The sequence below is a fragment of the Podarcis muralis genome, chromosome 9 (assembly GCF_964188315.1).
Source record: "Podarcis muralis chromosome 9, rPodMur119.hap1.1, whole genome shotgun sequence".
Taxonomy (NCBI): Eukaryota; Metazoa; Chordata; class Lepidosauria; order Squamata; family Lacertidae; genus Podarcis; species Podarcis muralis.
This window is the reverse complement of record NC_135663.1, coordinates 73,632,720-73,657,191: the sequence shown is the minus strand read 5'-3', so window position 1 is coordinate 73,657,191 and position 24,472 is coordinate 73,632,720. Positions and strand designations below refer to the sequence as shown.

The 24,472-nt window shown below is 40.0% G+C and overlaps 1 protein-coding gene across 1 annotated transcript in view; it reads left to right on the top strand.

Annotated features, from left to right (window-relative positions):
• ADGRA3 (adhesion G protein-coupled receptor A3) overlaps positions 1-22,982 on the top strand; it is a 42,647-nt gene extending 19,665 nt beyond the window's left edge. Inside the window, exons 7-19 of the mRNA XM_028743300.2 lie at positions 99-312; positions 573-737; positions 6,886-7,087; positions 9,001-9,150; positions 12,202-12,363; positions 12,587-12,790; positions 13,758-13,971; positions 14,102-14,310; positions 16,071-16,186; positions 17,592-17,715; positions 18,753-18,898; positions 21,181-21,276; positions 21,394-22,982. Coding sequence (XP_028599133.2) covers positions 99-312; positions 573-737; positions 6,886-7,087; positions 9,001-9,150; positions 12,202-12,363; positions 12,587-12,790; positions 13,758-13,971; positions 14,102-14,310; positions 16,071-16,186; positions 17,592-17,715; positions 18,753-18,898; positions 21,181-21,276; positions 21,394-22,642 — 3,251 coding nt within the window. The 3' untranslated portion in view covers positions 22,643-22,982. The remainder of the gene's footprint in view (positions 1-98; positions 313-572; positions 738-6,885; positions 7,088-9,000; positions 9,151-12,201; positions 12,364-12,586; positions 12,791-13,757; positions 13,972-14,101; positions 14,311-16,070; positions 16,187-17,591; positions 17,716-18,752; positions 18,899-21,180; positions 21,277-21,393) is intronic.
• The last annotated feature ends 1,490 nt before the right edge of the window (positions 22,983-24,472 follow it).

The window sequence follows — 24,472 nt, the reverse complement described above, 5'->3', positions numbered from 1 at the left end:
ATATGACATGGCAGTTCTCTAAAAGAATTTTTTATTTTACATTCAGTAAATACATTATATTGATCTAAAACATGGTGTTTTGTTTCAATGGAATACAGACCCCCCTCTGGAATTACCATCTTTCTACATGACTCCCTCTCATCGTCAGGTTGTATTTGAAGGAGACAGCCTGCCTTTCCAATGTATGGCTTCGTATATTGATCAGGACATGCAGGTTCTGTGGTACCAGGATGGGAAGATAGTTGAAACTGATGAATCCCAAGGCATTTTTGTTGAAAAAAACATGATCCATAACTGCTCACTCATTGCAAGGTGAGGATTTGGGCTGTAGTTTCTTCCAGAACTGGTGGCCAACTTGTGGCCCTTCAGATGTTACTGGGCTCCAACTCCCATCATCCCTGACCATTGGCTGTGTTTCCTGGGACTGATCGAAGTTTAGTCAAATGACACCTGGCGGGCCTTATGTTTGCAAGCTCTATTCTAGTAGATATCTTTGGCAAAGCAGGCATTTATTCACCTTTTTAAAAAATTGTTTACTTGCTCTTGAATGCTGGTTTTGCCTTTTGCCTTAGTGCTCTGACCATCTCAAACATTCAAGCTGGATCTACTGGAAACTGGGGGTGTCATGTGCACACCAGACGTGGGAATAATTCAAGGACTGTTGACATAGTGGTATTGAACAGCTCTGCACAGTACTGCCCGCCGGAAAGAGTTGTCAACAACAAAGGCGACTTCAGGTTGGTGATGACAGCTTTGAAGGAGAATGTGTCTGCTGCTCTTACAGATTGCTTTTGAGTTCAAATGTTACCTGACTCTGTTCTCCTCTATGATAAAGGGTGAGTTATCATGACTCTCAGTTGCATTAGATAAGGAAATGAAGAGCCAGTGTCTTATCTATTGGGCCTCCTTGTTGGGAGAAAGCCATCACAACTCCTTCAGATTAAAAATAATCAGTTAAAAGTACAAAGCTGGTATTAATGTAGAATAAGTAGCCTTTATTTAACTTAAACAAATAAAATAAAAAGTTGCTGAGGTGGACTGAAATATAAAACGTTATCTAGAAACACCACTTAGATTATTTAAGGGGTGGAAACCTCACAAGAAGAGGCCAAATCCAGCCCTCCTGGCCTCTGCGTGGCTCTTCAGATACTTCCTAATGCACATCCCTTATTTTATACCAGTGGCGGACCTTGAGATCTCAAATTTCAGCAGTGCCCTGTGCAATGACAAAATTTGGTGCCTCTTGTGCTCCATTCTAAAGAATAGTTGCTGTGTCCCCTGCAGCGCCCCCAAGTCTCTGCGCCCAGTGTGACCGAACCAGTCATACTTCCCTAAATCTGCCTCAATTCATACCCTCCTTATGTGTTTTTGCCTGGCTAGAATGTGATCACTCTTCCTGGTTGCCTTAATGGAAGATAGAGAGGAGTGTTCTGTACAAAGGTAAAATGTACACTTGCCTCTTTGCTCAGCTTTGCCCCTGGCCTTGCCCCTTGAAGGTTGCCCAGATGAGAATGTGGCCCCTTGACTGAAGAAGGTTCCCTGCTCTTGGTTTATTTGTTCAGTCATTTAAAACCAGTTTGCATATTACTGTGAAACAACTGTGTTCAAGCAGTAAGTGTAATAGATGTAACAACCACTATCTGCATCTAGGCGATGTTAATTACTGTTGGACATTGCACACACTCACCTTCATTTTGCACTTGTTTCTTTCTTCACCTTTTCCATTCTGACCTCTTTGCTGCTGGTTAAACTAACAGCACATTGCCTCTGGAGGTGCCAGCCATAACAGTTAGAGTCTCTCTGTGTAAGGTAACGCCTTTTCTAACTTACGTCTGTTGCACTTTCTAGCAGTAGTGCGTACTGTGAAGTGAAGTAAGTCAGTGTAGAGGCCATTTGTCTTTTGATTTTTGTTAGCCTGTCCCTGTCATTCCCTCTCCCCACCTCCAAATCAGGATCACTTTGCATAGGATGATTTTGTACGTGGATATCACTTCCATGTGGTGGAAACATACATATACTATGAACTGCAGGATATAAGACTGCACCACTTAGAAGGTTTTTGTCAAGCGGTATATAAACCTTGTCAAGTAAATGAATAAAATGCCTTGATTTCAAGTTAAGGCTTAATACCTTGCATGTATAGCACACAAATCGTTTATTAGCATGTTTGCTTGCTTATCCCTATGAAAATCATTTGTGAGACACTGACTTGGCTTGCCTGTCATATTAAAACATAGGTGAAGTAAACTATGGTTTACGCTGAATGAGTAGCATGCTGCTCAAATACTGTTGCTTCAATCTTCTCCCCTGCTCACGCTGCACTGTGAAGGAAATGGTTGTTGTATGTGAACCTGGGCTTGTGGTTTGTTTCTTGAGGGAAACCAAGATTTGTTCTTGGCTTAGTACTCATGGTTTGTTTGAGGGAAACAAACCACAATTGTATGTTGTTCACACAAACCAGGTTTCCTTCCTAGCTCAGTCCTCTCAAGGCTTTGGTGCTTATATCCTGGTCCATTTGACATACAAACTGGGATTGATTGTTCAAAAGAGGGAATGACAGACCCCCTTTCCCCTGTTTTGCTTTCAAGCATTTCTTGCTTGTCAGAGGTGACCAGGTGAGTTTACAGGGAGATATGCCCTTAGGAAATGGCGGCCGTTATATGCTCAATATATATGTTAGGTTTGCATTGGTCACCTTTTCAGTAAGACATGGATCAAAACTACTCTAATTCTGTGTACCTAAGGGAGATTGGTACTTTTGGTTCTCCAACCTTCAATTACTGCACCACAGATCTCTGTTGAAATTGAGAGGTGCTTTAAAAGCAATTTGTGATACAACATTTGGAGGAAGTGGCCTGTGTGTGTGGTATTTCAACAGTTCAAAGATGAAAGGTGTAAAATTTCATTAGCCATCTCCAGGCCCTTAAATGCCTCAAGTAGTTCTTTGGAGCCAAGCCATGTCTGCCCTTCTCCTGTTACTTTAGTCCTTTCCCTGGTGCAACCTTTTCCATTTATAGGAAATGCTGTGTTGAGTTGAGAAGATAAAAAAATATAAGAAAGTTTCTGGCAGTGTTTATGAAAAAAATGCAGAGGAATTTAAATAACTTTAAAAATACAATTGTGAATTGTTCGTTTTGGACTTACAATTAGAGGTAAAAACAGATGGTAAAGCTTGTTTTTTGAGCATTCTCTATTAAATTAACCTGTGCTTAGCAGTGATTGTTCAGTTTAATAGGATTTTGCCTCTCTGGAATTCATTGGAAGGAAACACAATTTCTGGAAACATTCATTTTATCAGGAGGTTCACTAGAGTTGGGTTTACTGCAAAAACCTTCTATCTGTGGTATAGAAAAAGCAATAACAAAGAGCTATATTTCACCTTTTGAGGCCATACAAAAAGCAGGCTCTGACTTGTAAAGGAAATTATTCTGAGCAGATGGCTGTAAATGCACCTAGGAACATTTACCTTTATTGTTCTTGGTTTGGACGGCTACAGCATAGCTGGAAGTGTCTATTTTGATTCTGCTTAGAAGCTGTTTCATACTGAAGTAGAAGAACTTAAATGCATCTCTTCTCTAGGGAGAAAATAGTATATTCAAGCAAAGAAAGAAGGACATATGTATTAGCTATACTTCATTCATTTCAGTTTGATTGTCCTTTTCAAATTGAAAAAAGACTAGTTCAGTATTTACGCAGCAATATGCTTTTCTACAACTGCATTTATTTTGTGCATCATGCACAAAAAGAATACTGTTAGTTCTCACCATGGCAAAATGTAAAATAGCAGACCAATTTTGAAAAAACCATTCACGTTTATTTTAGCACATCTTTCTTTCAGGATTTTCCTGAAAATAGTTAAGAACATGGCAGCTCTGGTGAATCAAACCAAAGGTTCATCTAGACTAGCATTCTGTTTTCAGCAATGGCCTACTGAATGTTTCTGGGATGCCTATAGAAAGGGCATGAAGGCAAGAGCTGTCTCACGTTTGTTTTCCCCAAACTGTTTTTCAGTTCACAGGCTCTGAACATAAAAGTTCCATTTTTCTGTTAAGGCTAATAGCCACTGATCTGTTCTCTATGAATTTAACTGCTTCTTTTCTGAAACCCATCTTAACCTTTGGCACTCATTCAGTTGGTAGGAATGTGGGATAGGGTTTCCGCATGAGATGCCTTCTTGGCCTGGGAGATTTTTGTGGCCTCTCTAAGGCTTCTGTGCACAAAACTGAAAACCTTGTTGTCCTGGCAGACCTGTGGCCTGTAGGTGTTTGGCGTAGAATTATTCCTTTGCTTGTTTTAGCTTAGCCTGAGTCTCTACTGCCGTTTGTTTCTTTAATTTTGCTTACTGTTACGTGCTGTGTGTTTAATATTTTCACAAAAAATATTGATTGTGTGGTATAAGCCATATTAAGTGCCTCAATTCAGGATACATATGTTTTAAATAACGTCCTTGTGGCAGTGAATTTCGCAAGTTTTGAATTTTCTGTTCTGAATTTACTACCCCTGAATTTCACTGAGTGTCCCCAAGTTCTATCATTATATACAAGGAAGAAAATTTATATTATAATCTCCACCCTGTTCATAATTTTGGAGACCTCTCTTGTGTCTTTCCCTTAGTCCTTTGTCTACACCTAAAAAGCTGCAGATGCTTTTTATCTTTTCCTTGTAGAGAATAGAGAAAATATTCTACTGTTCCCTTGATCATTTTCGTTGCCCTCTTCAAAATTTTAAAGCTGTCAAAACTGGTGCAATTTACAGTTTTGGAAAGGTTTCCAATAATGAGTCAACATTGTATGTAAAGGATTGTATTAGTGCTTGTCTAAAAATCCAATAAACACATGAGTGTTTTCCATTGTTACTGTTTATCGTCATCAAAGATAAATGGTATCTGTTTTGAGGTCTTAAAATCTTCCCAAAAGACAGTTACGATTTATACCTAAGGAATAGTTAAACTGCCAGTTTAACTCACTCACAGGCAAACTCTCAATAAACCAAGTATCAGTGGTTGAAAGAACAGTGTTTCAAGAAAAAAAAGGCAGACCTATGTTAGTTCTTTAACTTTGTGGAAATAGTAGGTTTCACTTTCTTACTCTACACATTTCTGTAGAGTATCTTGAAGAATATCATTGAATACTTTAGCTAAACTTGTATGTTAGTACATAGAAATAATAATTTTCTCAACATGCTTAGATCCAAAAGGGGAAAATAAAAGCATTTCCCCCCCCAAAAAAGATAAATTCTGGGATTTGAGAGGTTACTGTGTATAACTTCTTTGGGGGTTGTGAACCACCTGGTACATTAACATTATGTGAATTTGGTATAAACATGTGTAAATTAGATACTTTCCACAAGGGCCTAATTAATAATGTAGCTAATTGGTTGATCATTTTCATTGGGTTATCAGTCCTCTAAAACAATCCTGTGCATGTTTATTCAAGAGTAAAGCATACAGATTTCAGTGGAAGTTACTCCCAAACAAGAAAGTGTGCAAAAGATTGTAGCCTTTATGTTTAAAATTCAGAAGTGTTTAATATCCTTCATCTTTATCTCTGGTTACCTTTATTGGCCCACTTTACTCAATACTCTTTTATTAAACAAAAAAGACAACAGGGTTGATGGAGTACTCATTGCATCTCCAAGTAATTTAATTAAGTTTCTGTATTATGGCATTGAGAGATTAAAAATATTTTCCACAGAGTTTTTAAGCTCTTTAACATAATCCCTTGAATAATATTACTTGTTCTAGTTTTGTCAAAAGTCAAAGTGTTTGATACTTTAATTGACAAGTGCAATTATTATTCTGAGTTGAATTGCAGGGCTGCCTCATTTCACTTTTAAATTATAGCCAAAATGAGAGAAGAATAGGATAAAATAATTCTGTTGCTCCCCAAGAATTGTTGTCTTAAACATAAACTTCTACTTAATTACAGCACACAGTACAAACTTTACTTATAAATATAGCCTGTTGCTCTTCTATTTTAGTTGCAATGCCAAAATACTAAAAACTTTTGATAATTGCTTTTAAATTAAAATGAAGAGTTCATTTTCACTTTGGGTGGAAAATTGTATATACCTTCTCTGGTGATTTGGCGTAACCCCCCTCCCCTTGCCAAATTGTGGAAAAGTCTAAACAGTAGGATATGGAGATTAAAAGGCTTGTAATGTTAACATTATGTTATGTTATTATATATGTTAACATTGTAACATATATATTGTAATATTGTAATATATATTGTAATTATATTATATATATTGTAATATTGTAATATATATTGTAATATAATATTGTAATATATATATTGTAATGTTAACATTATGTTATGTTATTATATATGTTAACATGGGGACGCGGGTGGCGCTGTGGGTAAAACCTCAGCGCCTAGGACTTGCCGATCGCATGGTCGGCGGTTCGAATCCCCGTGGCGGGGTAAGCTCCTGTTGCTCGGTCCCAGCGCCTGCCAACCTAGCAGTTCGAAAGCACCCCCGGGTGCAAGTAGATAAATAGGGACCGCTTACTAGCGGGAAGGTAAACGGTGTTTCCGTGTGCTGCGCTGGCTCGCCAGAGCAGCTTCGTCACGCTGGCCATGTGACCCGGAAGGGTCTTCGGACAACGCTGGCCCCCAGCCTCTAGAGTGAGATGAGCGCACAACCCTAGAGTCTGTCAAGACTGGCCCGTACTGGCAGGGGTACCTTTACCTTTACTTTAATGTTAACATATGAAGAGCATGGCAATGATGAAGGCTAGCCAAGTTGAAATTTTATGTGGTTTGCATATATGTAGATTTGAAGCGTGTCCCATTTTGTGATCCAGTCCTTATTTCTTCTGTTTACTTTTTTTCCAGAGCGGCCCTGAAAATTTGTCTTAATCTTTTGCCTTCAACTCTTTAGGTGGCCTCGTACGTTGGCAGGTATTACTTCATACCTGGTGTGCACTCGTTACTCAGGTGGCAGTGGAATATATACAGGAAACTCCCAGGCTGAGAAGAGAGCTTGGCGCAGATGTGATAGGGGAGGATTTTGGGCCGAAGAGGATTACTCTCGCTGCCAGTATACAAATGATGCCACTCAAATCCTGTATATGTTTAATCAGGTTATTCATTCTTTCTCCCAATCTTAACGTAAAATGTTTTGCAAATACATTCTTGTAAGATTTTTCCATGCTGTCTTTATTCTTCCATCCAGAAGAGGGTTTCCTCTTCAGTGAAGAACACATGTTTAAAGTATAATGTGTTATGCCAGGATCCAAATTGCCCTTTTTGTGCCCCTTAAGTAAATTCTGTCTGTGCTTGGATGGGTTGCTCATTTCTTCATCCAGATGTAGTTCCTCATCCTTTATCAAATTCTGCCCAATAAGTGTGTTTTATCTTCAGGTGCAGCTGTTCAGGAGTAGGTAGCTGCGGTATGAAAAAAAGGCACGAAATGTATATGTGTTCATGTATCTTAAAAAAAAAAAATTTGCTTGTTTATAAGTATACCTAGGATACCTGAGGCCCAGTATTAGATCATAAACAGGTGGAAAACACGTGTTCTCATTATATTTTCTTTTTGAATGTTAATGATTTTACTAGCACACAACTGAATGAAGTAGTTGCTTGGAGAGAAGCTCAGTTTTAACATATAAGCTTGCATCTTTGTGCAGTGAACTATTAGAAGTTTGTTTTTAAAAGTAAGCATGTTTGCTTGTTGCAGCTTACTCTGCAGGATCAGTTTCATATTTATTAGGTCTTGTATCTCACGTTTTGCCTGTAGTCCTAAAGTGACTAACAATATAAATATGCAATATGTGCAGAAGGATCCTCATTCTTGGAGGCTATTGGCAGCTAACATCTGATTATCTTTCTCTCGGGGGAATTGGTGCTAGATAGCCCTGTGACAAGGTCGATTACTGATCATTGCTTCCAAGTTTTTAGAAAATCAAAATTTGCTTCTTTTCTTCTTTTTTCACTTTGCTGTGCTTACTCATAATTTTGCTAAGGTTGACTAAGGCTGCAATCCTTAAATTGGCCCAAAGGAAGCTATTGGAAAATTCTGTGGGCATATACGTCCTGCTGGCAGCATTCCACCATGGGCCTAAATGGGGCCTGTTGGGAAAGCCATGAAGTTGCATGATGCTGACCTACTTTATTTCCACAAAGTGTTTCCAAATAGACCATGAAACAATGCCAGTCCTGGCTGTCATTTTTCCCCCATTGCAGTCATAAAAACATAGGAAGCTGTTTGAACTTTGGTTATTGTTTCGTCTGAGTCACATTCAGCTACTTTCGTTGACTGCATCTTTCCAGAGCCACAGCTTGGAGATGTCGGGTTGAACCTGGGAACATTTGCATGCCTTTTACCAGAAATGGAGGGGGTGGGGTTGCGGAAATAAATCTGCCTTCCCACCCTGGATGCAACTATCTGGCAATTATTTGGACATGGCCATTTGGTTTGCGACAGATTCCCCCTCACTACGGCTGCACACAAACAATAGAATTGCTCTGTTTTGTAAACTGGTTACATTTTAAACTTCATAAACACATACCTTTATCACATACACAACCCAACAAGACAATGACAATAATCCACCAACAGCATACAAATCGGTATGGCTAACCTGATCCAAAACACCCACCCACCCCACTCACACACGAAAACAAAGATCACCACAGTCAATCACAAACAAACAACCACACCCTAGGCCAACCCCAACCTTTCTCACCACCAAAGAAACACAAATGAACAGCAGAGAACCTACACCGGCAACGCTGACACCAAACCCTACATTCATTAAGCAAAATAGATACATCACCCCCCCTATCTCCCCCCCCCCAATGTCTCAACAAATGAAACTGATTTGTAAAAATGTTACATGGAAAAAATACGAGAGACATTACACATACTTCTGTAAAACAAGAAAATCTTTAATAATAATAAACACATACCCTTATGACAGATGCTAATGTGAATTGGCCCTATTGTTTTGTCTTGGTTATGTAATTTATACAATTATTGTGCTCCATACAGATGCCGCTGAACCTTACCAATGCTGTAGCAACAGCTCGACAACTGTTAGCTTACACTGTCGAAGCTGCAAACTTTTCTGACAAAATGGATGTTATTTTTGTGGCTGAAATGATAGAAAAATTTGGAAGATTTGCTGAGAAGTACAAAGAGGTAATTATTTTTTCCTCAATATCTCTTTTTAAAAATGCCCTTGCTAAAGCTAAACTGTGCTATTGGTTAATATCCAAACCTCTTAAAAGCCGTAACTATTTATAGAGACCAGCTAAATTAGAGTATTCTTCAAATAGACATTAAGGGTAAACATGTGCCTGTGGTTAGAGGCTTTCCATTTCACTGTTGAACTTTATTGATCTTTATGTTTAGGCACATTTGAATGTTGGAGACCACAATGTACTAAATATCTGCAGTGCACTCAATATCTGCAGTCAAATCAAAAAGAACCTGGGAACAAATGTTTAAAATTATTCTGGCAAGAGCTGTAGTATTACAGTGTCATGGACTGTGGCTGTGGAGCAATCCAAGTTGTTCATTAAGTGATTGATTTAATGTGACCTAAAATATGTGTAGGCCATGGATTACAGGTTGATTTATTGCATTATAAGGATGTTGTTTTTCTTTCTGTGATGTATGAGGTCCAGATTGACACACTCTGACACTGTTCTGCCACTGCTTGAAGGCAATAAAAGCTATAAAAATGCCAGACAGAAATTCATGAGCAGTGTTTGTCATAGTAGAGTAAATGTGGCAATAGACAATGCATTCTTAACGTTACTTAGTGAAAGCCAGTTTAGTCTTGCTTTGCTCAGCCATAAAAATCAAGTATGCTAGCTTTCTATTTAAGTATAAATGTTCAGTATATTACATACTTTAAAGGTAAAGGTACAGGTACCCCTGACTGTTAGGTACCTGTACGACTCTGGGGTTGGGCGCTCATCTTGCTCTATAGGCCGAGGGAGCCGACGTTTGTTCGCAGACAGCTTCCGGGTCATGTGGCCAGCATGACTAAGCCACTTCTGGTGAACGAGAGCAGTGCACAGAAACGCTGTTTACCTTTCCGCCGGAGCGGTACCTATTTATCTACTTGCACTTTGACGTGCTTTCGAACTGCTAGGTGGGCAGGAGCAGGGACTGAGCAACGGGAGCTCACCTCGTTGCGGGGATTTGAACCGCCGACCTTCCGATCGGCAAGCCCTAGGCTCTGTGGTTTAGACCACAGCGCCACCCGCGTCCCTTATATAGTTTACATGGAAGTAAAAATAAGGATTAATGAATTGCACTTGCAGCATCCATTTGTTGCAACACAGCACTTCTAGGTAAAATTGGGACCTACAAGCTATATGGCAACATTATCCATAGTTCAGAGCTGCTTGGGATTTGTCACAACTGTTTTGGCTATGCAGGTGTTTATTGTAACAAATATTGTGAAGGGCAAATGGCAGGAGCTAAATCCTCAGCACATCCCTCATGTGTGTCCCTCAGCGTCTTAGGAAGCACATGTTTTATTTATTCATTACAGTTCTTAGCCTCCAAGGAAGTTCTTGCTGACATACATAAGGGCTTGAATCTTGAGTACCATGAGCAGAAGGAAATCAAGTAGGGGCCTTTTTCATCCCCTGTCGCTACACCACCTGTGCCCTCCAAAAATCCTCTCTAGAGGCCTCTGCTTGGGTGAGGTCCCTTTGCCAATTTTGGCCAATACACACCTCCCCAAGCAATCTCCCAAGCCCCATTGTATACTATTCAGGAGGGGGTCCCCAACCCTCTAGAGAGGCTTTGGGGGTACAGGTAGCTGCAGACAGGGGTGTGGGGTATAGGTGATGAACTCTCCTTTCGCGAACGGCCTGCTATTCTTAATATTCAGAATGCATGCTAGGGTTCTCATTCTGATTTTCCATCCTGAGCAAGCCTTTCTAGCTTCAGCAAATTTGCTGTGTTGTATGCCTTCTGATTGTCCTGAGTTTATTTTCTTCCTCCCTTAATCTCTCTAGAAAGCATTTCTGTAAATAATGAAGGCACTGGACACTGGGAAAACTTGATTTTAGGGGCAGGAATATATATACAGTGGTACCTCGGAAGTTGAACGGAATTTGTTCCGGAAGTCTGTTCGACTTCCAAAAGGTTTGGAAGCCGTTCTGGTTCCAAAGAACGTTCACAAACCGGAACACTCACTTCCAGGTTTGCTGTGTTCGGGAGCCAAAATGTATGCAACCAAGGTATGACTGTATACATATTAAAGCTTGACAGGCAGATTTTTAGGGAAAAAACCCAACTAGGCTAAATTTTATTTTTGATGATTTACCCATTAGCCCATGGCGAGGGTATCAAGAAGCTATATGGATCATTGAAACCCCATCACTTGATGTCTTAGTATCCTGCTCACCCCAGCCTAGGCTTTCAAATTTCACTAGGCTCTGGCCATGCATTTTTAGGTTTATTTCAACAGCAATATAAGAAGGAAATTGCTTTTTAAATTTTCCTTTCTCACTTTTTGCTTATTTAATAGAAAAACTAAAACAAAATAAGCATATACATCAGGCTGTCTTAAATTCCTAGTTCTACTTCTAAAAACACAAATTTATTTCGTGTCTTTATTATGAGGCCAGGCAGGCACGTTTTATGCATTGTTGTACTAGGAGCACTGTAGAATTTGCTTTCTTAGGTTAAATTATAAAGAGAGACCAACTACTATTAGTAGAAAGGCATACATGTGCGCAGCAGCCTCTTCTTTAATCTGAGCTAGTGAACTGCAATTGAAGAACTAACTCTGCACATGGGAACTTAAATATGTATATGTTCGACTGGGGAACGCAAGAGTACTATGAAAATGCCCACGATCAAAGAAGAAAAAACTCTAAAACACATTCATGAAAAATAGGAAATGATGTAGCATGGAAATAGGTGTGTGTGTCTCCCCATCTCTCTATAATAGGCCTCAAACAGAATGATGGATATTACAGAGTTAATTTGCAAACTCAAAAGGGTTTAGTCTCTGCTAGTTATGATTTAAAAAAATAAATTTAAATAGGTATGTCTGTTACTTGAAAATACTTTCTAAATTAGTGTGCTTGTGGTCAATAAAAAATGGGTGAGGAGAGAACCGTGTACTGAGCTCCTTCAGTACATGGAAATTAAATTAAGAACTGTATGAAAAATGGTACGCAAACATATATGTCAGCCTTTCTGATCTCTTTCCTCTGTTAGCTTGGTGATGTGATGGTTGATATTGCAAGTAACATAATGCTAGCTGATGAACGCATTCTGTGGATGGCACAGAGGGAAGCTAAAGCTTGTACCCGAATTGTACAGTGCTTGCAGAAGATTGCTACATACCGGCTAGCTAATGGAGCTCAGGTTTACTCAACGGTAGGAAATGACACTTTTTATTCGTTGATAAGCACTGCTTTATTTAAATAGTAGATTCTTTTTAATGGAAGCTATTCAGCTAAGTAAGAACAGAATATTTCGAATATTGAAAGGAAATTGTGTACTTTAACTGGTTTAAATTACCCATATATAGCAGGTTTCAGACATATCTCTCTCTGTGTGTATGTGTCCATCTATCTATTTGTATCTTTGTTTTCTACAGTATTCTCCAAATATTGCCGTGGAAGCTTATGTAATAAAAGGAACTAGCTTCACCGGAATGACCTGCACTGTGTTCCAGAAAGTAGCGGCAGCAGACCGCACAGGACTTCCTGAATATGGACGAAGAGATCTGGATGGAAGCCTTGATAAGCAACTGGGCTTTAAGTGCAATGTCTCAAATACATTGTCAAGCCTGGCACTTAAGGTTAGATTAAGTGTGTGTGTGTGTGTGTGTGTGTGTGAGAGAGAGAGAGAGAGAGAGAGAGAGAGAGAGAGAATGTGTGTTTGAGGCAATTTATATATTCAGCAGGAAAGCTTTGTTTAAAATATTCTACTTCATGCGCACACACAAAAATACACTGACTATTTTGGGGAGAAGTCTAGGCCAAACCCATTCCCCTTGGTAGACTACTTTTCTTCGATGGAGGCCCCCCATCCCTTTTGCAGACTGAAATGTGCAGCTCAGGAATAGCTTGATCACTTGATTCTGTTGAATATACAGAGTTTGTGTTTGATGCTTGCTCAGCTGACCCTAAAGAAATTATTTTGTATAGATGAAGGTATAAAACAGCTTCCTGTGTCCCTAAGCTGTTGGTCCATTCATCTCAGTATTGTCTCTTCAATGACTGGCAGTGACTCTCCATGGTTTCGGGTAGGAGTTTTTCCCAGCCCTGCTTTGAGATTACGTAAAAAGGGTATTTTGGGATACAGAGAGAAAGTCCAACTTAACTGGCAAATGAAATTCTTAAAAAGTTTTAACAGGGATTTTTTTCCACATCGTCTATGGAATTTTCTTCCTTTATCATTCCTTTAGAATTATCTTCTCTTCCAAGAGCTGGAAGTGAGGTGAGCTATAACTGGCAACTACTATTCTCAATTTATTTTCCACATCTACAATTGCTTCTCCTAATAGAACATGTGGATAATTTATTTGAATTTGGTTAACCCTTCCATGTGCTCAGGAGGCTTCAGACATTACTTAGTCAGGTCATGGCAAACTAACCTCATGGAAGCAATTCCTCACAAAAGAAATGATGTTTTGACAAGCACACCCCTGAGCACACATTCAGGAAAGGAAACAGTGCTGAGGGATGGAGGGAACGACATATCAAAGCAGAGATAGGAAGCATTGTCTTTTGTTTCAGTATTAACACCGCATGTCTGTTTTGCAGAACACAATTGTGGAGGCCTCAATACAACTTCCACCTGCCCTTTTTTCAAACAAGCACAAAAGAGAGATCAGGCCAGCAGATGACACTGTCTACAAGCTTCAACTTATTGCATTTCGCAATGGGAAACTTTTCCCAACAACAGGGAATTCAACAACTTTAGCTGTGGATAGAAAACGCCTTACAGTGGTCACGCCGGTTATCCTCACCAAATTAGGTGTGTTTCTAGCAAATTATCCGTTCCGAGAACTTTCGCCTCTGTCTTTGTCTTTAATTGTAAAATGTCAGTGCTTTAGTTTGCGTGTAATAAGATAAAATCCCAATTTCTTTCTTTATAACCAAACAAGATGGCTTGAGTCTGCCCCATCAACACACTCCTATCAATGTGACATTGCGGCGCATTGCGCATGGAGCAGATGCTGTTGCGGTGCAGTGGGACTTTGATTTGCTGAATGGGCAAGGAGGATGGAAATCTGATGGATGTCACATTCTTTCTTCAGATGAAAACGTCACTACTATACAGTGCTACTCACTCAGTAACTATGCAGTACTGATGGTATGTGAGCTGTTCATTTTATCCAAATTTATGTGGTTAATATATTTTTCTATCAAAGGTGAAAAGTTTTCATTTATTTAAAGAAATTCTATGCCTCCTTTGGAGACTGTGCTTTCCTAAGGCAACTTGGAAAACATTAGTTTCATATACATGGCAGAAGTATTGAGGTGATCATGGACAAAACACAGCCCAGCCTTTGCAAATTGGAAGAGGGGTTATCTTTTTCTTCTGGGGCAATCTGTGCTACAATTCACTGACATAGGTATGTGTGGATGAGTGAGTCCCCAAAATACAGTGGTACCTCTGGTTATGAACGCTTCAGGTTACGAACTCCGCTAACCTGGAAGTAGCTGCTCCTGGTTGTGAACTTTGCCCAGGATGCGAACGGAAATCGCTCATCAGAGGTGCGTGTGCAGTGGGAGGCCCCATTAGCGAAAGAATGGATAAGAACGGTTTCAGCTTAAGAATGGACCTCTGGAACGAATTAAGTTCGTAACCAGAGATACCACTGTATTTGACAGCCACTAGCTCACAAACTATTTGCAAGGCTGCCCTCAGTCTTAATGCTTCATGATAATTAAGAATAGAATTGTAAAGCAGTTTGAACGCTGACACCACTATTGTAACAACAGATAACGAAAAAGACCGGAATAATCAGAAATCAAGAAGACCAAAATTTTAATAAGGAATGGGGAAAATACATAATTTATCTTAAAAATCATTGTAATCATTAGTAGGATTGGAATAACACCTATAGTTTAATGTTGAATTTTGGATATAATGAAGATGTAAAAGATTTGGATTATTATAAAAGATGCAGGAGGAAATGATTAGCAATAGGACCCACAAAGAAGAGGAGGGGAGGCCAGGAGATTCTTTGGAATCTTGTTGGCTGTTGGATAATTGATTGTAAAATTTTAAACTGAAACACTAAATAAAAATTTTAAAAAAAATAAGGAAAAAGAAACAATAAGTTTCAAGTAGTTTATAAGTATCCAGGTTCTTTATTAAGATCGTTAATAGAGGAGTATATCTTCTATTTTGTCTTTGGATACTCATTATCAGTGGGTCTCATAGTTTGTGTATAATAGTTTTCTCTTTGAAGCCCTTACATAAGTAAAGATAAAAGAAATCTATTTTTGAACTGGTGGTATTGACAGGTATTTTTTAAAAAGTTAAATCAATATAATCCCACAACTGAACATTCTTATTCTTTGATTCTTGCAATTACATCTAATCCTTCTATATAAAGGAACAGCCTGCTTGCAAAAAAAAGAAGAAAAAGAAAGAAGGAAATATTTAAAGAGGGAATCAGTTTCAAGTAAAATATAACTGTGCCACCTGGAGGAACAAAAATAAATATTACGTCACCTTCTCTGACAAAGATCCATTCATATGAATAAAATTTGACAAGAGTGTTAACCTGTTTAATTTTAGGAGAGTGTCAGCTACCCCTCAGTTGTTAGCATTACTTCATAAATTTGGCCATTATATTGTGCTGAGTGACTCATGCAGCCTCAATAATTTCCCCCTTTATCTGCACTATGAACCAGTCTTCTCTTTAAGGACTCCTGATCAAGGACTAGAACTGAGAACTCCCAAAGGAGCTCAAGTGGGAAGACTGTTCTGACTGTGCTCAGATGTTCTGCTGTTCTTTTAGCGGTTTCATGGGGCTGTTAGGGGCAGTCGTGATTATAACAATCCTTACACCAAATACAGCTATAAATATAATTAATCCTTTGCATTGTCTTGTCTTTCAGGATTTGACAGGGTATGCCCAGGCAGTTGACCTCTTACATCCAGTTATCTATGCCTCAGCTGTGATTCTCTTGATGTGCCTCCTGATTATCAAAGTTAGCTACCTATACCATCACAGGTATCAAGATTTTTGAATTCACACTGTCCTATCTAGACAAAACGCAAGTAATTAGTCTCGGGTTGCTATATGTACACAGCAGTCCAGCACCAGAAATATAGACTTGTGTTAAATTAGTAGGTGATGTCGGTTAGTTTGTTTCAAAGTATCTGGTACAGTGGTACCTCGCAAGACGAATGCCTCGCAAGACAAAAAACTCGCTAGACGAAAGGGTTTTTTGTTTTTTGAGCTGCTTCGCAAGACGATTTTCCCTATGGGCTTGCTTCGCAAGACGGAAACGTCTTGCAAGTTTGTTTCCTTTTTCTTAACACCGTTAATACAGTTGCGACTTGACTTCGAGGAGCAACTCATAGAACGCGGTGTGGTAGCCTTTTTTGAGGTTTTTGAAGACTTTGGTGATTTTTGAAGCTTTTCCAAAACTTTCCCGACACCGTGCTTCGCAAGACGAAAAAATCGCAAGACGACAAAACTCGCGGAACGAATTAATTTCGTCTTGCGAGGCACCACTGTAGCTGGATAATGGAATGGCATGCCTATCAACCACCTTTTCATAAATTCATACCAATAAGAGTAGAATCTAGTCCAGATTCATTCACAATCTGTGTTATATATTTCAACTTGCAAGGCTGTATCAAACATAGCTTTGGTAATCTCCGGGGGCACCATTCTTTCTGTGTTTACATGTATTGCCTGTTACAATCTACACTTACAGGAGTTGTTTTCTTTAAGGGGTTCAAATCCCCCCCCAAAACCAAAACAAAATGAGTAATCTGTTACTTTAAAAACTTCCTTACAGGAAGCTACTGCATTCTGGGCTGCCATTAGATGATGCATAAATTAGTGGGACAGCTATTTCATATGGCTTAACAGTACTAAAACCAAATAGTTTACCAAATAGCAGGCAAATTATAGAGCGTAGATTAACATCGGAATGGGAAATGTTCTGATTTATGCTACAGTTCTAATAATTTAGCCCAGTGTACTTAAATAAACCTTGGGGTTTCTTGGAAAATTCAGAGAGATCTCAGTAAGATAAGAGAGTAGTAACGACAAGCAAGCTTTCCTGAAAGTGCAGCTGTTAGCTGCATTTAGGGAGTACTGTGTTCACATTGGTTGATAAGGCTGAATAGCCATGTCGGCTGTGGAAAGCATTCCATGAAGGTGCAAAGTATTTAAATACTGACTTAGCTGTTAATGCTATATCCAGATACATTTCCTTCCTCCAGGTGCATTTCCTAGGGAGGGCATTCTGTGATTTGGCATTGCTGAATTCAGTTTTCATCATAAAGGTCCACATAGATTCAGGTTGATGCAACTAGCATGATTCTGGTTAAAAATATATGCTTGTATAATTGAACATTTGAGCATTTGTATGAAGAATTGCTTTGCTTCTGTTGTTTAACAGTGTCATCAGGATCAGCCTTAAAAGTTGGCACATGTTAGTTAACCTCAGCTTTCATATTTTCCTGACATGTGTGATGTTTGTTGGAGGCATTACCCAGAGCAAGAATGCTAGCATCTGCCAAGCAGTAAGTTAAACTGTGTGTTGAGAAAACTAAGAAAAGAAATAGTAATAAAGAGCTCAGGGGTGGGGGCAGTGATTTTGTCAAGAGCTGCTGGGCGTTTTCCCATGGAGAAATATTAAAATTTGACAGTTTCCTGTTGCCATCTTATAGAGAACTGCTAAAGCGGAAACAAATGTACAATTCTGGAATTTTGTTTCAAAGTATAATTTATTGAGGAATGCTGTTATCTAGACCAGTGGTTTTCAAGTTTTCTCCCCTCAGAGAACTTTTCCCATATAAATTTATCCCCAAATAATTCCCGATCCCTACAGAGGATTGGGGAATGTGGTCAAGAATGCACACCCAGCCAAGCACACACAAGAATATATACATTGCAGGGAAAGCTGCTTTCAAGGTTTTCATTTGCTGTTTCTGAGATTATTGAGGGCCCCTCAGGACACCATCCCAGTGATAATATAATCCACACGAAAAGCACTGATCTAGAATTTAATCCAGTCAGGAACCATGCCCATTAGCATTCCAGGTAAGTGGCTTCAGGATCTCTTCATGAAGCGATTTGTACTTTAGTGCCGATATACAAACACAACATGGTAAATGCACTTTCCTATGTATACCAATATAAAGTTATGCAAGTACCAACTTCGGCAAAGAAAGACATAGTTTGAAGCAAACCCATCAAATGGTTCATTAAAGTTAAATGAGTAGGTGACCTCTCAGAAACTGCAGCCTTTCAGCCAATTTGTATGTTTCCTGGGAATTATATGTTATGTTTTGAACAGCCTGTTTTCTTAATGAGTGGGGTGTATAGTTGTCGTTCTCTATCTTACTAGCGGTTATAAGGGCGATAAACGATCATTACAAAACAAGTTGTCCAACCAAGAGTTAAAAATTAACTTGCCATAATTAAGCAAGTAGGTATTGGCTTAAGTTGGTAAGTAGGTTGTGGAAGAAGTGCTTGAGTGCCTCTGTGTGTTAAACATACAAATAGACCGTATCTCTCTTAAGCGAATGCCTTAATTGTCTTATTGTATATTTTCCAGGTTGGGATAATTCTGCACTATTCTACACTTGCCACGTTACTGTGGACAGGAGTCACTTCTAGAAACATCTACAAGCAAGTCACTAGGAAGGCAAAGAGGTGTCAAGATCCTGATGAACCGCCCCCACCTCCTAGGCCAATGCTTAGGTAAGAAATATTATTGTTCAGCTTCTGCTTAAATTAGTGTGTTGTTCTTGGGATTTTCCTACTTTGAATGGAATTCAGCAAGTTCTAGGTGAATATTAGTGAAAGACTGAGGAACATAAAAATGAACAGCATGCTTAGAGCATCTCCATGGGTGGCAAGTTAGGGGAGAGTAGCTTGTTGTTGACTTACTCCCTTCATTGTTTATGATTTACAAGCTAATGAAGATTATTTATTTCAGAAGATTTCAGTTCCAGAGTAGCGTACAGTAAATATATAAATAGCAGCACATAAGCAAAACGCTACAGAAATAAGACAGTAAAAGGAGCAGTTAAAATCAAGCCATGAAATTAAGCAGAACGGATAAAATTGTATTCAAGCCAACTTTCATTATATGCTAAAACACGTTGCAAACCGCATAAACTCTTGATGTGCACTTCACCAGAAATTAGGGGTTGGGGGGAGAAGTGTATTCGCTGTCTTCCAGCTTTAATTGGGGAGATCACCCAACTGGCTTCAAACCCTATTGGCTTTAGTAGAAGACTTTGCAGTCTGTTTGCAGCTGAAAGGGCTTTGAAGGTGCCACAAAGAGCCTTGCTTTCTTTTCTCATTCAAATTCCCTTCTGTCAAGGGTTCAAAATGTGTGTTTAATATTTCATACAGATGTTTCAGCCATTGTCCATTAAACTAGTTTAATCTGGCTTTGTCCACAAGGTGGCAGAAACTGATCAGTTCCCCCCCCCCCCAAATTGAATGGAACTTTATAGCCTCATTGTGTTAATTTGTCATGCAAAATATATTTTCTGTTGCATGCCTAAGAGAGCACAAGAAGTAAAATCCATTTGGAATGTTCCTTGTACAGTGGTGCCTCGCAGGACGAAATTAATTCGTTCCGCGAGTTTTGTCATCTTGCGATTTTTTTCGTCTTGCGAAGCACGGTGTCGGGAAAGTTTTGGAAAAGCTTCAAAAATCACCAAAGTCTTCAAAAACCTCAAAAAAGGCTACCACACCGCGTTCTATGAGTTGCTCCTCGAAGTCAAGTCGCAACTGTATTAACGGTGTTAAGAAAAAGGAAACAAACTTGCAAGACATTTCCGTCTTGCGAAGCAAGCCCATAGGGAAAATCGTCTTGCGAAGCAGCTCAAAAAACAAAAAACCCTTTCGTCTTGCGAGGCATTTGTCTTGCGAGGTACCACTGTATAGCCCTGTTTTTGAAGGAGCTGGGGCAGACACCTTAGCTCAGTAGCAGACCACATGCTTTCTGGGCAGGATCAGGAAACAAGCGATGGGAAAGACACTCACTTGACATCCTGCAGAACCACTGCTAGTCAAGAGTGGGCCAGTACCTGACATTGGGTGAAGGACGTTCTCGCACCAGAAGGCAAAATTCCCTAATGGGAAACCCTCTGGGGGGCTTCAAGCCTCTGGTGTGCAGGGCCAGAGCAGTAAATGAACAGGTTACCTTTACACACACTTGCACATCCCTCTCTATCCTGAATCTAGGCAAGCAAGATGCATTATTTTATTTTATTTATTTATATTTATATTTATATTTATACCCTGCCCTCCCCAGCCAAGACCGGGCTCAGGGCAGCTAACAACCAATAATAAAAACAAGTTGATTAAAATACAATTTAAAAAAACAAGATTAAAATACAACATTAAAACATTAGGATGCAGCCTCTTCACAGGAGGAGAAAGGAAAAAGAAAGAGGGGGAGGGAATCAAACTGAATCTAAGCCAAAGGCCAGGTGGAACAACTCTGTCTTACAGGCCCTGCGGAAAGAAATCAGATCCTGCAGGGCCCTGGTCTCATGAGACAGAGAGTTCCACCAGGCTTATTATCAGAGTTCGATACATGCCAGCCAGCCAGAAAAAAAACCAAGGAAGGTGCAAAGCATTCAGAGAGCAGTGGGGGTGGAGGAAGGGAGGCCTGCTTTCGACCAGCAAGTCTGAGGTTCCCCAACCCTGGTCTGAGAAAGCCAAACCCCTTCATTCTCCCAACCCCATCCTCTCTCATCCATGCCTTGAGACTACACTGATGCATCTATCTAGCTGGTCCTGCACGTGGCTATGGTAGTATTTCAGAAACAGCTACTTTAAAGTCCCTGCCTTTCAGCTTTCTACTGAACAACCAACATTTACACTTTGGGGGGGGGGGGTTGTACTGCTTTCCATGTGCTATCCCAGCCTAGGAACTGGGGCTAGCTTTCCAGTTGTACTACAGAATTGTAGTGTGCCTTTAATTGTTGTTACCGCTAACTGGCATCTGCTTTGTTTTTTAGGTTCTACCTAATTGGTGGTGGCATCCCTGTGATAGTCTGTGGGATAACAGCTGCTGCAAATATAAGGAATTACGGAAGCAGGCCTCATGCGGCATAGTGAGTCTTGCCTCCTTGCTAAGTATTTGGGTGGATATATTTAACTGAAATTATTATTAAGAGTAACATGAAAGCAGATGCCTTTCTCACGTTTTCCTTTTTTTTGTCTTATTGCAGTTGTTGGATGGCTTGGGAACCAAGCTTGGGAGCATTTTATGGACCTTCCACTTTCATTATTTTCGTGAACTGCATGTATTTCCTCAGCATATTTATACAACTGAAGAGGCACCCTGAGCGTAAATTTGAACTTAAAGAGCCAGCTGAGGAGCAGCAGCGTTTAGCTACCAATGAACATAGCGACCTCAACCACCAGGATTCAATGTCTGTGTCGCTGGTTTCCACTTCAGCTTTGGAGAATGAGCACAGCTTCCATGCTCAGCTTCTGGGCGTGAGCCTCACTTTATTTCTGTACGTAGCCCTGTGGATTGTCGGGGCCTTTGCCGTTTCTTTATATTACCCCTTGGATTTGGTATTTAGCTGCTTTTTTGGAGTTGTGTGTTTAACTCTTAGTGGTTTCCTAATAACGCATCATTGCATCAACCGGGAAGATGTCCGGCATGCTTGGATCACAACCTGCTGCCCTGGAAGGAGCACATACTCGGTACAAGTGAACATTCAGCCCTCTTCCAGCGCGAGCGGGGCGAACGGGGAACCTGCCAAGTGCACCAATAGCAGTGCAGAGTCGTCATGCACTAATAAAAGTGTGCCAAGCTTAAAAAATTCTTCTCCGGGCTGTAAGCTGACCAATATACAGGCTGCAGCAGCTCAGTGTCCTGCAGGCCCCCTGGCGCTGAACACAGGCCCTCCGCTCGATAACAGCCTTACTGAGCACTCGGTAGACAATGAGATCAAAATGCACGTGGCCCCTTTAGAGGTGCCTTTACGGACAAATGGGCACCCAGGTCGCCATCACAAAAACAGGAGTAAAGGGCATCGTGCCAGCAGGCTAACCGTCTTGCGGGAGTATGCTTACGACGTCCCCACCAGCGTGGAAGGAAGCATCCAAAATGGCATGCCCAAACCCCGTCAAAGTATCAGCGAAGGGCATTCAAGGAGCCGAAGAGCTTATTTGGCCTACAGGGAGCGGCAGTATAACCAGTCTCAGCAAGACAGCAGTGGTGATGCTTGCAGCACTCTTCAGAAAGGACACAGGAATACCGAAAAGACAGTGCCAACCAACTTCAAAAAGGATGTACTTAGGAAGCCCATAGTGGCCGAGCTGGAAGGGCAGCAGAAGTCCTATGGCTTAAATTTGGCTGTCCAGAATGGGCCACTAAAAAGCAGTGCCCAGGATGCGACATTACTGACTGCTGACAGCACTGGCAATATCAGGACTGGGTTATGGAAACATGAAACTACTGTGTAGTGCCACTGGACATTATCCTTGAAAGGATTTAAATGGAACTTTTCTTCCGTGCTATGAATAATTTCCCACAGTTTACAGACATGGGTACGTTGAGCGGGGAGAGTATTGGGTAGGAGAGAGCTGCCATTTTAAAATATTTTATACTTTTTAAAAGTATGCCTGCGACATTTTTGCAGGAGATCTGTTACTCCTCTGTGAATCTTTCATTATAAGATTCTGTTTTGAGATGCAGAATTGGACAGTATTTTTTTACATGTTAACGTTTTCTCTCTTAGGTGTGTCCATCACATTTCACTTTTATATTTAAATGTGTAAAATAAATAACTTTCTCTAAAATCCATATGCATAATATTGGTTCAGGTGGTGTGGTGGTGTGCCCAAAATCTGACATTACAGTTGCCGAGAAAAGACACACTGCCAAAATGGTAAGTTCTAGGCTGGTGCTTCTATCCAGGACCTCTTTGCACAAGAAAAAAAATATCTATTAAAATGTTTCCAATTCAAAAGTTTAAGGGCCCTGCACATAACACATCCTGATCTATTAGGATTCTTTATAGAAAGTTGTGTGTGTTCTGTTAAGTTTGTACTGCCTCTCCCTCATTTGCAGGAGACAGCCAGAACTCATGTCATTCAGCACTTCTACTTGACAAAGTGAGTTTTCATTCGGGCTTCTTGTGTTACAGGGGTGCGCAGGGTATTATTTAATTATTTTCACACCACACTTCCATAGGAAATACAGCAAGGCTGTGTACAACCTTACACAACATAAAAATAGTGCAACAACAGTAAAAAACCCACGAGTGACATGTCAGTAAAAACATCAGTAACATATCAATAAAAACTGGCTGGCAAATGTTTAACATTCAGATTTCCCTTTAGCAATAACTTCAGAGAGTTATTGGTGAGTGGTGTTTTGAAACTTGAAGTCTGAAACTTGAGATGTTAGCATGATCTACCTGAAGTTGGGATCCAGAGAGCTGTTTTATGCATACCAAAAGACTTGGACATGCCTAGAGGGGTTTGGACATTTTCCCTTTCCATGACAGTTCGAAAACCACCCCTTGATTAAAAAAGTTATTTACTAAAGTGCGAGTGCTGTGCAAGAAGTATAAGCCCCAAATGTTGGACCTTATTATTTTAATTCTTAAGTGCACCCCTTCCTGTCACGAGAGTCTAGAGTAACTAAACAATAAAAATCTAGCATTAAAAACAAAGGCAGAATCACAAAATGAATTCTGCACAATAATGACAATATATCATGTTTCCTCATTCTTCAGCTCCAAAGCCAGTTAGATTCCAGTTTTGCTTCATTTTCTTGAAAGTTCAGTTCCAGAGGGACCTCTGTTGACAATTTTGAAAGCAGTAAAACAATTTTAGTAAGCAGGAGGCTTTGGCATACAACATCTTCATTCTGTCAGTCGTTTTGTAGTGCACGGTGATATTTCCATTTTACAGAGCGAAAACAGAGGTTAAACACGAGAATGCTCAGTGGCTGAGGCTTTCTTTGATGAACCTAGACATAAAAGCTTACATTCCAGGCCACACTGATGCTCTCCTAATGGATGTAATCCATTTCTATTGGAGTCACTTCTTCACTTAATTGAAGATAATGCATTATCTCTTTGTCTACCACCCAATCATCCATCAAAACTTCATTTTTAATGACACTCTTTTACCTGGCTAAAGTGTGTATGTCTTTTGGTTTGAAAATGGAAGACTTTTCATACAGCTCCTTTCTGCAGTAAAAATTCTGTTAACTGGGTCTTTCTTTTTTTTTAAGTCAGTTAAATCAATTTTGTAAGTGACCTGCCTCCCACCTTTGCAAGGACA